At 38.8% G+C, this 14,051-nt stretch overlaps 1 protein-coding gene across 3 annotated transcripts in view; it reads left to right on the top strand.

The window, feature by feature from the left end:
- Positions 1-13,586, top strand: part of SLC36A4 (solute carrier family 36 member 4) — a 98,619-nt gene extending 85,033 nt beyond the window's left edge. For all 3 annotated transcript variants that reach the window (XM_052669996.1, XM_052670000.1, XM_052670011.1), the window contains one exon: positions 9,585-13,586. In XM_052669996.1, the coding sequence (XP_052525956.1) occupies positions 9,585-9,892 (308 nt within the window). In that variant the 3' untranslated portion in view covers positions 9,893-13,586. The remainder of the gene's footprint in view (positions 1-9,584) is intronic.
- Positions 13,587-14,051: the final 465 nt, after the last annotated feature.

The raw sequence follows: 14,051 nt of genomic DNA, 5'->3' as shown, positions 1-14,051 counted from the left end.
AACAAACAAACAAAAAAGTGGTAAGTGAAAAACAAGATAAAGTAAATGAGCAGGTGAATACTGCTGACATAAAGACTGCCCACTTTTATATGATGACCACCATAGGCAGGAAAGTAAACAGCCTAATTCTTAAATAAGACACCTATTTAAAATGTGTGCTTGTTTGCTAAACTTGAGAAAAGCAGAAAACATCTTCATTTCAGAAAGCTGATTCCTCAGAAGTCATAATGAAATTTTTATAGGTAGATCATTCATATTGTGACAATGGTCAGAGGTTTCAAAATGTTTTCCTTTAGAAATGTTGAATTGAAGCTTGATTTTAAAAACGCTGCAGAAAACTCAAGAATTTGTCTGGTAAAGATTAGAAAATCAGCAATTTTGAATAAAAGCTTGAATATAATCATATAAAATGATGGGTTTTTTTGCAGACTTCTTTAGGTGATTTAATTAATGGCATTTGTAATGTCTAGAAAAAAAGGAATTGCAAGATAATTTTGTAGGTGAAAATTATTCATTCAATTAAAAATACGAAGTTTTAGAGGTTAGGCATTAAAGTAAAATGGGAAGTTTTTCATAAGTCTTAATGGATTTATATTTCACCCTATCGTTCTGATTTTCAAGCTCCAAAATTGAGTTAATGCATATTTTTTATTTGAGAAGCTGTGGCAATTAACAGGTCCTGTGTTCATTAAAAGTAGAGGAAGTTAGCATAAACAGGAAGAATTCAGGATTAAAATGTGATGTTAGTACACTCAATTCACTTGTATGAAATATGCAGCTGAAAAAATATAGATAAATAGAACATTTGAGATTATGTTTCTGTGGCCTTGCTGTTTATTTGTTTCCATGTAAATAATGTTGATCCACCCAGGCCTCATGGCATTCTTGCTTGCCTTCCTTTTACTTAGGATGCACTGCTTCTGGGTTTGGAGGAGATGGTACTTGAATATTGATCAGCTTTTTTGGGCCCTTCCCTCCAGGCTTTATCCCATGTCACTCTGCCAAGCAGTTTCTTAAGAGGTCAAAATCTGATCTCCTGAAGTCTGGAGTAGCAAACTTGGTGTGCACCCTCTTCATTGCCCAAAGGATCCTGAACTCTACCATTTCGTGGTCAGTGCAGCCCTTGAGCTTCACATTGCTCACCAGCCCCTCGACACTGGTGAGGGCAAGGTCCATCATAGCATCTTTTCTCGTGGGTTCCGGTACCACTTGGAAATGGAAGCCATCATCAACACATTCCAGCAACCTCTCTGATTTCTGGTGCCTTGCTGTGCTGTTCTTCCAACATATACCAGTGTGGTTGAAGTAGCCCTTAAGAACCATGTTTTGTGAATGTGAAGCTGCTCCTATCTGTTTATAGAGGGCCTCATCCACTCTGTCTTCTTGGTCAGGTGGCTTGTAGCAGACCTCCATTACAATTGCTCCTTCTCCTGCCTTCCTTTTAACCGTAACCCATAACCTCTCTGTCAGCTCCTCTTCTGTGCTCAGGTGGAGCTCTGTGGACTCCAGCTGGTTGTTGATATAGAGGACAACACCTTCTCCCCTGCGTGTTTTCCCTAAAGAGTTTATATTTGTCCATTCCTACCTTCCAGTCGTGAGAGCCATCCCACCATGTCTCAGTGATGCCAGTGACATCATAACCCTGTAGACAAATGCACACCTGTTACTCTTCTTGCTTGTTCTCCATGCTCTGTGTATCAGTGTACAGGCATTTGAATTGGGCTCACATTGAGACTGATTTACCAGTTGGAGTTCTCTTATCTTGTACCTTAGATGTTGACTTACTGGCCTGTAATCCAGCTATAGGCCCAGGGCATCCATTACCATCATAAGCCTCAAAGTGGGATGAGGATTCCTTCCACTGTGAAGGGGATTAAATAAGCTTTTTAGGCATTTTCTTCTCAAACAATAATGATACTGTGAAAAAATAGAGGAATCTCTAGCTTTTGAAGTAAAGAAGGACATGATTTGGTGACAAAGATAATAGCTGTTACATCAGAGTGTTGATAACATACTTGATGATCTAAATACATATTTCTCTTTTATTTGGTAGAATACATTCTCTCTTTTTTTATTCTTCTATTTTAATGCTACATTTTCCACTTGTAATATTCTGAAATGAGGAAATGAAAAGATCCAGAACTCGTTACTGATTATTAAAACAACAAACCACACAAATGAACTCTGGTTTATTCTATTCTGTTCTGGAATAACTGGATAGTAATAACTGGAAGATGCTGAGGATGGGAGAGAAGAGGATAAGAAGGAAGCATAAAAAAATCCAAAGGAAACAACAAGTCTCAGGAAGGTATGAATGGTTGATAGGTCACTCTGATCCCAGCCCATTCTTAGATGCATATGCTTAAGGTTTGCCACTTGCTTTTTTTCTGGAAAGCAGTGTTTATATTTCCATGGAGAAAAAAAATAATTGTGTTCCTAAATACATGTGAAATAATTCTAGGTTAGTATTTTGTTACTGGAACTTTCTATTCAAGTCTTAACAAATCATTATATATATGTGTATATATATATATATTTATATCTATAAAAAGAAATTTCTAATAGTTATTAAATAGAAGTTGCCTAAGGCAACTGGAAATTCATTGTAAAACAGAAATGAAGCTTACCTCTCTTTGCATGAGGGACCTGTTTAGATATATACAGCCTCTGTGTTGGAAGGGCTGAGCCTAGGAAGAGGAAACTTCATTTACCTTACTGCTATCAGGAAACTCTGGCAGTTCTTTGAGCACTCCTTTCTGTTGGAGATTTGGCTGTATGAATTAGCAATGAGAAGAGAGACCTTTATCAGATATACAGAGAAGAGAGACCTTTATCAGACAGATAAGGTGCTGGCTGTGCCTTTGCAGGCATTGCTTGGTGAAGAGGTGTCTGCAACTAAAGGAGTGCCTCTACTTTTGTCCAGTTTTTACAATGTAGGTAGGTGATCAGAGTGGAAGGGAGAGTGATAATTTTGATTTTTTCTATGAATTGCTGTTGTTGCTGAAAACCTAATGAGAACTTCTCTCCAAACTAGTTCATAAAGGTGAACATGTTGGTCATCTAAAAGTCAGGTAGTGCTTTCAAGTGCCCAGAAGCATCTTGTCATCCTTAAGATATGAAGAATTTCTAGGAAGCATCACTGTTAAAGTACTGCCTTTAATCCAGCTTTGAATCACAGAATCACAGAATCACAAGGTTGGAAATTACCTGCAAGATCATCCAGTCCAACCACCCCCCCATTCCTATCAGTACCACAAGCACTAATCCATATCTCGTAGCTCCTCATCCAAGCACCTCTTGAACACTGCCAGGGACGGCGACTGCACCACCTCCCTGGGCAGCCATTCCAGTGCCTGACCACCCTCTGAGAGAAAAAGTTTCTCCTAATGTTCAACATAAACCTCCTCTGGTATAACTTCTGGCCATTTCCTCGGGTCCTACTATTTGCCTGGGAGAAGAGGCCAGACCCTTTTGCACCACAGCCTCCCTTCAGGAAGTTGTGGAGTGCAGTGAGGTCTCCCCTGAGCCTCCTCTTCTCCAGACTGAACATTCCCAGCTCCCTCAGCCTCTCCTCATAAGTCTTGTGCTCCAGACCCCTCACCAGTTTCGTTGCCCTTCTTTGGACACGTTCCAGGGCCTCAATGTCTTTCTTGTAGTGAGGGGCCCAAAACTGGACACAGTACTCGAGGTGCGGCCTCACCAGTGAATCATGATTAAAAATCAATAACTTAGGCAAGCTGGTCTCTTGATACATCATCTTGTTTGGAAATGTTGCAAATTAATGAATCCTTGCTAATGAAGCACATACAACACCCCTAACACGGGAAAGAAACTCCTGGCTCAGAAGTTTTGTCAGTTTATTCAGAACCAAATCGCCTTGTTCTGCAATTTATTGAAAACTGCACTGGGAGGATGCTACAGTAATCTTTTATGTCATAATCTTTTATTTCTTTAATAGTTATTGGACAAGATATTTAGCAAAACTGTTACAATTCTTGGCGCTCTGATAAATCTGCTTTTGGCAAAAAGACAATAGCATAATTTTTTTAAAATCTTAATCATCTGTTCCTTTAGTCATCATTAGCAAAGAAATGTAAGATTTGATGATAAAGGGGCAAGAAGCCCTAATGATAAATGCAGATAGTTTAAACCATTCACAAAGGTGCCTGTGGCAATGTTTCTCCTTCCTCTCCCTCTTCTATACGCTTAGTATTTAGCAAGCAAAGTATTGTAGTTTCAGAATATAAGTAGATTTAATTGCATTTTTTTCTCACTTTGTGTAGTAATCAAGAGATATGCAATAGTTTTTGTTTGTTTGTTTTTGATGGTTAAGACAAACTGCTGTCTGTACAAATTGATTTTAACTTATTACTGCCCAGGTCTTACATTTGGCATGAGCTGGCAAAGTAGCTATGGATGACTGCCTTCTTCCTTGTGACATAGCCTGATATATGTAGCACAGCAAAGAGACAGACTGGGGAACAGATAGTGATGGCAGCATGTGAAGGTAAATATGACTTTCCAGCACCATTGGAAACTTCTCCAGGCTTTGCCACTGCGCCAACTCTTTTCTTCACCTTTTTTTTCCTATGGCAAAAACAGTCTTGTCCTTGAATAAGCGACATTCATTTCTGCTTGCACTGCTGGGAGCCCTTCAGCTGTCTCAGAAAAGGAATTTATTTTATGAGACTGAACCAGAGGGGACAGTTAAATTGCAAACTCATTTCAGATGCCTGAAAGAGAGTGACTGGCAGTGGGAACAGTGTCAATACTGTAATGGCCAGGATCATCCATTTGGAGTTCAGTATTAATGTTTTACTGCATGCTTTATGCTCATTTGTTGGATCTGGTTGCATATTGCAGTTGTATAAACTATTGTAGCATAGTATGTCTGAACAGATTTGTAAGTATCAGTAGCAAAGCTGAAATAAATTTACTGCTGAGACAAATGAATAAATACAGCATTTCAAATGCGACAGTCTAACCAGATGCCATTCGTGAGCCCACAGATTGTACTTAATGGAATGTGGAAATACATTTGCAGATAAATCAGTGTGCTGTGCCAAGCACCTGTGCACATTAGCTTTGGGAAGGTCACTTGGTGTTGGAGCTCCATCCGGAGGGTCTTACTGCCTACTTTGCTTTCCACGCTGGACTCCAAGAGGGGTGCTTTCTGAATGCATGAATTCTGATGGTCTGATGAGAGGAGACACAACCCTGTGTGAGCAGGCAATAAGGCAGAGAGGAGCAGTAACTACTATAGCATTTTACTAAGAGTGAGCAAGTTGCCGTTGGGAGGTGAGTTGAGGGGGGAGTTCCCTTATAGACTCAGGACTGCCACTCCTCCCTGTCCCTGTTACACAGCCTCTTCCTGCATGTGGCGGTTGTGACACCAACTCCTGCTTAAAGTAAGTGCAAATCCTGAAGCCTGAATGAATTATATGCTTAAATGCTGGGGATGTATGAAGTGCAGACAGCATGGGAGGAGGTGCTTTCTTAGTGGGACATGGATGGAATGGTTTCCTTCAAGGAGTTCTTACAGAAGTGTATGTGCCAGTCCTAGATAAGTGTGTTAGGTAAGCTGGTAAGAAAACAGTGGGTTTGATACCTCTGTTAAGTCATCATTATCTCTGACATCATTTTTATGCTTCTTTCTGCATAAAGAAAGAGAACATAAATTACTAACCTCTTATAATGGCTTCAAAATCTGTGCTGTGAAGTGCTATAAAGAATAAATTTGCTTCTGAATCTCTGAGATGTGGATGTGGAGGGCTCTAGAGGAGGAACAGAGCTGTCCGTGCACTGAGCAGGGCTCAGCTGCTGCCTGGTGCAGTGTTACCTCTTGTGACGAGTGAAGTTACTTAACCTGAGCATGACTGACTCTAATCCTTCCCACTAACGTAGGCCAAAGTGAATTGTAGTGCAAGGGCAGATGGAAGGCTGGATGTGAAGTACCATCTGTGGCCCCAAGCATACTGGATGTTGGAGGCACATCTGGTGAAGGTTTTTCACTCCAGAGGAACCAGAGCCAAACCATATGGTGTGTGTGGTTCTTCTGCATGCTAGCTGTGAAAGTTCAATTTTTCACCTTTTTTCTCCTTTGATTTGTTGGATTTTGGGTTTGAGATTGAACTCGTATTTAAAAGTATGCATTTAAAGGAGTTGGGTTAAGAAATGATTTTTTTGTGTGTGTGAAAATTGGATCTAGATTTTAAAGGAAATCATCTTCTATCTGTGTCTAATGGTCTTTTGATGTTTCAAAGGACAGTGGAAACAAACAGCACCTCAAACCCCATGTCAATTAGCATTGACAAACCTCAAACTAAATCACAATTATGTAATACCAGGTTCTTTATCTGGAATCTTTTTTCCTTAAAATTTATCCACTAACGCGTAGATTTTCTTCCTGCATATCTGCAAAGCTCTGTAATTTATTCACAAATGCTCTTAACTAATTATTTGCATTTGACAGTTTTGCTTCAGATTAATAGCAGGTTTCTACTTTGTCCTATATTCTTTTGTATATGTATCAAAACACAATTTTACAAGCTTCCACTGTGGAACTCCCAAGGAAGGCATTCTCTGTTTTGGTGAGCAGAAGCTTGGATATTAGTGTAGAAAGGAGAAGGGGGGAAGCATTTTGAAGTGCCATTTTGCCTGCAAACAGAGTTCTTTGGCAAACATCCCATTGTAGGCATCTTTTCCTCCTCAAAGAAACTCTATCTTGACACATCATAGGCATCTGTCTTGGTTAAAAATACGGTTTTGCTTTTGTGCTTTGAGAAAGCTGTTAAATCCAATTGTCCTGACAATATATGTCAGGCACCCATTTCTAATCCATCAATGCTCCAATCTTCTGATTGGATCTTGGAAAAGTGGTAGTAAAGCTTTGTGTTTGCTGAAATGCCTCTTGTTTACTTCTCCTGGAAATAAGAAGGAGAAGCTGCACCCATTTTTCTTTATTTGGCAGATAATAAAAATGGCATTTCCCTTGGATTGTTACAGAATACATAAGAGTGTAATTAAAAACTTGAAACGTGTTTCCAAAACTTCCTCCCAAGTATTATCCAGTTTAATACAAATACATATGAGCCAGATAAACATTTGACAAGATACAAGCCAACACAGAATTTTGCTTTTCTGTAATCTGAAACAATCATAAATTGAAATTTGTTTTTCCAATAAATAACTACTAGTAATATTATCATGATTTTTAATGAAACAGAAGATTTCAAGCCAAACTGTGACCTATAAATTAATGAGTATTTTCCAAATCCTGAACACCTGTAGATTTGAAAGAAGTCTATTACAGAAATTGACACTCCATGTTTGATGACTACACCCTCTACATCTATTAAATTGGCAAGATAATAAATGTTCAGCCCTCTCTCCTGCTTCAGAAGAACACATTCAGCTTATTAATTACCTAAGATTTTTCCAGTCATGCAGACATACTTCAGCAGCAGTTTACACATTCTTACCTGTTGTGCATTGTTGTGCAAGTATCAATGATTGCCTGTGGTTCTAGTCTGAGAGCTCAGTCTGTGTTGTGTGGGCACTCACAGTACCTGCTTTTGTGGCCTGAACAGAGTTAGAGAATCATACAATCATTAAGGTTGGAGAAGACCTCTAGGATCATCCAGTCCAACTGTCAACCCATCACCACCGTGACTACTAAAGCATGTCCATGAGTGCCACATCTACATGGCTGGCCACAAAAATTATAGAGCTTGGTACTTGGTGACTTTTATTAATTTTGGTGTAATTCCTTTCTCATTCTATTCAGCTTTGCCCTAGATAATATGTAAACGTGACATTTCCAGTTTGTAATGTCATATGCATGCAGTGGAAGAATGCGTTTGGCACTGAGCATGTCCATCATAATGGTGGGATAAAAACTTTAGTTCATCCATTTTTGAGTATCATGTCTTTCCTAAGGTTTCCTGAAGTACAGTTCTGTCTCTTCCCAATCTTCCTCTGGTGACATTAAGTCTCTCATGCCTCTGTAGAATCACAAAGTATGAATAAACTATAATAATGGCAAGCTAGAATAAGTTAATAGATTTATCTTTCAGATTGGATCTTTATCCCTGTTTAGTCTTGTACCTTCGGCCAACCATCCTTTTTATGCAGTATCTCTGTGCTTAGGGTTTTTATTAAAATGCTTAGCAAACGGTGCCTGGTAGCAGCAAGTAACTGTTGTTGTGGAAGTGAATTTTGACTGGATCTTCACCAGACAGGACTGAACTCCTTCTGCTTATGTTCATTTTAAATTGGAATACAGAGAGATTTGATACAGCAAAGGGAAAGCTCTTGGCAAGATAAATGGGATGACATGATGTACCACACTGGGAGCCAACACAGTTGTTGCTGTGCTGCAGTATGTGCACTTACTAGTCTGTGTCTCTGCTGGCATGAGTGTATTTGCCAATGCAGATTTCTTCAAGTTCCATGTTCTCTATGGAGAATATTAGCACTAACATAATTTGACTACGTGGCCTTTCATAACCAGGTGTGGTCTGAATTTGAGGCAGTTGATGGCAATCAGCCCACAGGGAGGAAACTCTGCCAGTGGAAAGTTCAGCCTGGGACATTAGAAAGCTGATGAACATGTTGTTTTTTATCCTGATGTGTTACGTGAGGATTTCCTTCCTGCTTGTTCCATTTGCTTCTTGCCATAAATGTTATTTCCAGAATACTTAGTTGGTGGGATGCATACAGAGGTGAAAAAAGACAGCCATTTCCAAAGTGTGGGATCATATTGGAGCCTGTGCTCAGCTGACCTTGGAAAGTTAGCTTCTAACAGAGAACTGAAGACGTTACGTGACAAACCAGCATAGCTCAGTTAATACTTGGGTATCTTAGGGTTGCTGGCCAAAGAGGTTAAGAGCAGGGGTTCTGCTCCTTCTGTAAGGCTGGACTCTGTTCCCAGGAACACTCCAGCTTCTTGGTGAGACTGGCCATGCCATCCTACCATGCTAATTGGGCCTTCTCTTTGTACTCAGCTCTTGGTGGAGCTAAGTTCTCATTCAGCTCACTGGGCAACTGCTTCATTTTTTTACACAGAATGCAATAGTATAGACCAAGATTTTTCAACAGACAAGCCTATAGATAAGTGATAGAAATGTTTGTGAGCCTGCCAAGTGGCCAGCAGCTTTTGAGCTCATTTTGAAGACCCCTTCCATTATTCTGCCTGAACTTTTATGGCTTAAAAATAAACCCATAAAATAAAAAACTAAAAATGTCTCTGTACAGTTTCATATATCTCTCGTCTCTGTGATTTGCAGGTCAAGTTTACTCACCCTGTAAGTATAACAGAATTTTAACCTAAAGCTACGCCAGCTCATGCAGAAATTCAAAACTGAAACTGAGTATCACACATGAGCATGAAAATGTACCTTACTCATAAACAGATGTGCTGATCTGTGCCGTGCCTGCCAATCTTATCTGGAAAACATAGTGAGTGATAGAACATTTCTAAAAGCATGAATCACTGCGTTATGTGTTTATCGTGATTGGTTTTTTTTTTTTTTTTTCATGAGGATGTTGAAGCTGCAGCCAATGTTGTTCTCCTTATGTTTTAGGTGCTGTGGCGGTTCTGATCCCTCGCCTAGACCTGGTGATTTCTTTGGTTGGAGCTGTCAGCAGTAGCACTCTGGCACTGATTCTGCCACCTCTGGTTGAAATCCTCACTTTCTACAAGGAAAACCTACGTCTGTGGACAATATTGAAAGACATTTTTATAGCTGTCTTTGGAGTCGTTGGATTTTTAACAGGGACGTATGTGACAATTGAAGAAATCATTTACCCTGCATCCACAGTTCTGGCTAACACAACTGAGAGCATCTCTGCTGTTTTAAATGCTACAGACTTGGTGGTTGGTTTGAAGTAAAAATGTGATGCCGTGAACTGTTTTGTTCCTTATTGAGAATCCAGGATGGATGGAAGACCTACGTGTGGGATAAATTAAAAGGGATTTGAAATGAATTCTTAAAAAATCACATGTAGGCCTTTCTCCCTCTGTTTATTCTTTCTCTCATTGCTTCAGGTTTACTACCTGAATTAACCCCTTAGTTCTCAATCTTCTCATCTCATTAAAAACTGAATTGATGTCAGGATATAAAATATACATATGGATATAAGAAAGAAATATGATATTAGATTACTTGCAAGACAGAGGAACAGTTTTCCTAAAGAAGTCAAAATGCTTTCCTTCTCAGAAAGGTGGAAGTCTGTCCATTCATCATATCTAGATGCAAAGCCTAGGCACTACTGTTTTCTCTCCAGCCCTGTTTTAAGGGCTTATGTGGAAGTGATGCATTGACCTGCTCTTGGCTGTCTCCAGTGGGTGCACCCCCGTGAACCAGAGACACTGGTTTTAGAAATGAAGAATTGTGGTTTTTATTTCCATTCTGAGGACTTTGATGTTTGCTTTGCAGAAGCTGTTGGGTGGTTACAGTTGTGTGACTGTGCTCTCTGGGAGCTGGTTTGTCTACAATCCCAGGGCGTTGTGCAGACTGACAGTGTCTCTCATTCACTCTTTCCACTCTGGCTCCAACTGAAAGGACTAATTCCTCCTAGAATAGGCTAGAGGAACAGCATTACCACTGCTGTTGGTGGGCTATGTGACAGGTAGGGTAAAGACATTTTTTCATGCTGACCATATGAACATTTAAGCTGAAAAATGGACAAGGCTGACAGAGAAACAAGGCTTAGAGGTAAAGGTAGGATTCTTTGTTAGATCAAAAGAGACAGTTAGGTGTGCTCTTTCCATCTTGTGTGATCTGGTACCATGAGCTGCTCAGCATAGTCACATCCAGGCTCCATGAAAATGGCATTCATGGAACTCTCCAGAACCACAGATATTTGACTGCCTAGAGCAGAGTTAGGTTTCAGAAAGGATGAGACAATGCTTTCTAGAATGGAGCTTACGCCATCTTTTCACACAAATAATCTATGGATTGTTTGTGAAAGAACTTATAATTCACAGCACTGTGAAGGGTGGGGGCACAGAGAGTACCTGCTTTGAAGCCCATTCTACCTGCCTGCAGGTTGTCTGAAGATGTTGGTTATCTCAGAACTTGCTTTCAAATACAGCATGGAGAAGTACAACTTACATGAGATGCAGGGTATGCAGATGAAAATATGGATTATTTTAGAAAGTAAATATTTATTTCTTTTGGAGTTTGACTGAAATGTTACAAAATGTTGTTTAGCAGAGCAATATTTATTTAATGATGCAAAAAGATTCAACACCACAAATAGTGAAGTAGTTTATTTTTGTATACTTTGGTAACTGCTGCCCTAACATTTTTATTTTGTTCTTAATTGTAACTGTACAAATGTATAAAACTATATTTTTTTCCTTTGCCTATTGCTAGAAGTCTATAGAGTATATTTCTATTGGAACATATAATAATTATTTTCACATGCTTGCATTCTGCCTTAAATAGAATCTAACATGCCCTTACTGATTTTTGATTCTTATCTCCATTTTGGAAGAAGAAAAAGAACACGTTATTGAGTTGGTAATTGGGTAGAAATGAGTTTTGTTCATACGGAGTCCTTAGCTGGAATCCTGCTTTTCAGGGCTCATATTTGACTTTCTGGCTCACATTGCACAGATGAAATTCAGTCCAAACACCAAAGCTGTATTTTCGGTCTTTTTTCATAAAATCACTCTACGTTTTGTACAACAGAACTCTATTTATCATAGTCTTTCTTTCTGTGAGGAAATTCCTTCTCTAAGGGATGTATTTAATTATAACATTCCTCTAAGAAATATGGTATGATAAAACCTCTCCATTCAGATTAACATAAGAATATATGTAATACTTGGTTGTCCTTAATATCTGTCTCAGAAATCTACCATCTGGTAGTCTACCATTTGGCATTAGAGTGCTAAAATAATATAGTCCTAGATACATCTATATTTATACTTTCTGAATGTTTCTCCAGTCATCTACCATGTAGTGACTGTATTTGAGCACTTTTTTCTCCATGCTTGTAAAGACATTTCTGCTAGGAATTTCCGCATGTAATTTGAACTGCCTGCATTTATTTGTTCAAGCAGTAGTTCTGAGCAATGCTTTTATTTTTCATTTAGTATGGACAAGGTTAAATATTTGGCAGGACTTTAAGGGCACAATTCCCAATGGGTTTAATGCTATAGTGTCAACTTCTTGTATGAAAGTGTTGCTGAGGAGCAAACAGGTAATTATCAGAGGGGCATAAGGTAGCTTCAGCTTCTTGTCTTAAAGGCTTTTTGGTCTTTAAGCTGTTTGAAAAGACATCAGATGTCTCAGTGTGCTTGGTAATAAATCCGTTGTAAACCATACACTACATAACAATATTGACTATTTCTATAACTATAACAATATGACTATTTCTGTATGGCAAACTTTACTTGATGTAAATATTCAACTGCAACCTGTTTTAGTAGGATTGTTAGAATTTAAACAAAAGTTATTTTTCTTGTTAGTTTTGTATCTTTCTCACAGTGTTTGGAGAACAAAAGATTGTCGAGTCCATTCATATCATCTCTTCCTCAAGGGCTGTGTCCTAGGGATGTGTCTCACCTGCAGCAGATCTTGACCAGCTCAGAGTGTGGTGGTACTGTTTGACTTGTGCAAGTGAATGCTGACATGAAGATTTGCTGAGCTCGGTAGGTGGCCACGATAGCCAGGTGAATGCAGCAGCGTTTTGAAACTAAGATCACCTGTTTAAAAGCTTGGTAAGTTTGAGGAATTTAATTTGAGCTGTCAGACTTTGGATGACCTGGTCCAAATACAGATTTTGCTGCTGTGTCCCACCATCAGTAACCTGTGAAGGAGATTTATTGCCATTGATTGGCCAGATATGATGCAGTGTTTTTATGCAGTGGGTCAATGTTGCTGTGTCTCATGATGTTTTATCTTATGCATCTTTAAAATGTTAGTTAATATATTTTACACAATGTTTCTCCTACAGTGTAGGATTTTCATTAGTTTAACACTCACACAGAGCATTTGTGTGGCCTGTTCTTTCAAATAGAAAGATTGAAGGATTGGAATATCTTGCTTTGGATGCCACTAAAATTGTCATTAGTAGAACTAAAATAGAATTACTCTGTCTGAATAATAAGAGTGTTCCCATGAAACATTGCCAAAGATTTAAAAGATGGGAAATCTGACAGAAGGCTCTTGTGAATTACAAGGCTGTTCATTTAGCTTTTAAAGTACTGTAATATAAATTTCAAGTTAAGATGCGGAGAGTGAAACTCCAGATTTAATGGTTATGGTGTACATAACATATATTTAAGAAGGAAGTGTACTTGAGCTCAAGCTAACTTAAACAAAATTTGATTGGCTTATGTTCTTGACAAGAAACAGAAAGCTGTTGTATTTATATACTGTACATGCAGTTACGTTCAACAATATGATATTGTCAACTGTTCCAAATTAATTATTAGCTGCATTGTAAGGACCTGGGTCATTTTCTTGTCTGTAACTGTTCCTCCTGAAGTACTGGGCAAGGAAGAGGGTGGCTTTGCCTAATGTTCTGTAACTTCGGTCTTTTGCATCAATAAAGACTAAAATAATAATTTCCTCCTAACTCACTGTTATCCTGCCTATCGCCACATTACATCATAGAAGAAATAGATGCCTTGATTCAATATTTACATTTGTTTTTATTTTGATTTTTTTTTTAATTTTATTTATCCAAGGAGTGCTAGCTAGTTGACTTAGAACTGTCAGCTGAAGATTCATTGATAATAAAAATCTCACTTCAAAGTAATGTGGGCACTACTGAAAAATCCCCCTTCTGCTCCACGGTTATTCATGAGGGCACACTTACAGTTAGATTTTAGAGGTGCTTTATTAAGTGAAATAAGATCAAAATGTAGAAGGGCAGTCACAGGAGTTCCTGCTGAAATTCCAGTTCACTTCTGAAAAATTGCAAAGAAAAAACTGGACTTTTTGAAACAGGACAAGCTCTTATCATGTTTGGGTATGTACTTGGCCTTAGTGTAAGTATTGGCCTTGGGAAGCATTGGGGTTTGAATAATTAGG

Source organism: Tympanuchus pallidicinctus, unplaced genomic scaffold (assembly GCF_026119805.1).
Source record: "Tympanuchus pallidicinctus isolate F22 unplaced genomic scaffold, pur_lepc_1.0 scaffold11, whole genome shotgun sequence".
NCBI classification, from domain to species: domain Eukaryota; kingdom Metazoa; phylum Chordata; class Aves; order Galliformes; family Phasianidae; genus Tympanuchus; species Tympanuchus pallidicinctus.
This window is presented reverse-complemented; position numbering and strand designations above follow the sequence as displayed.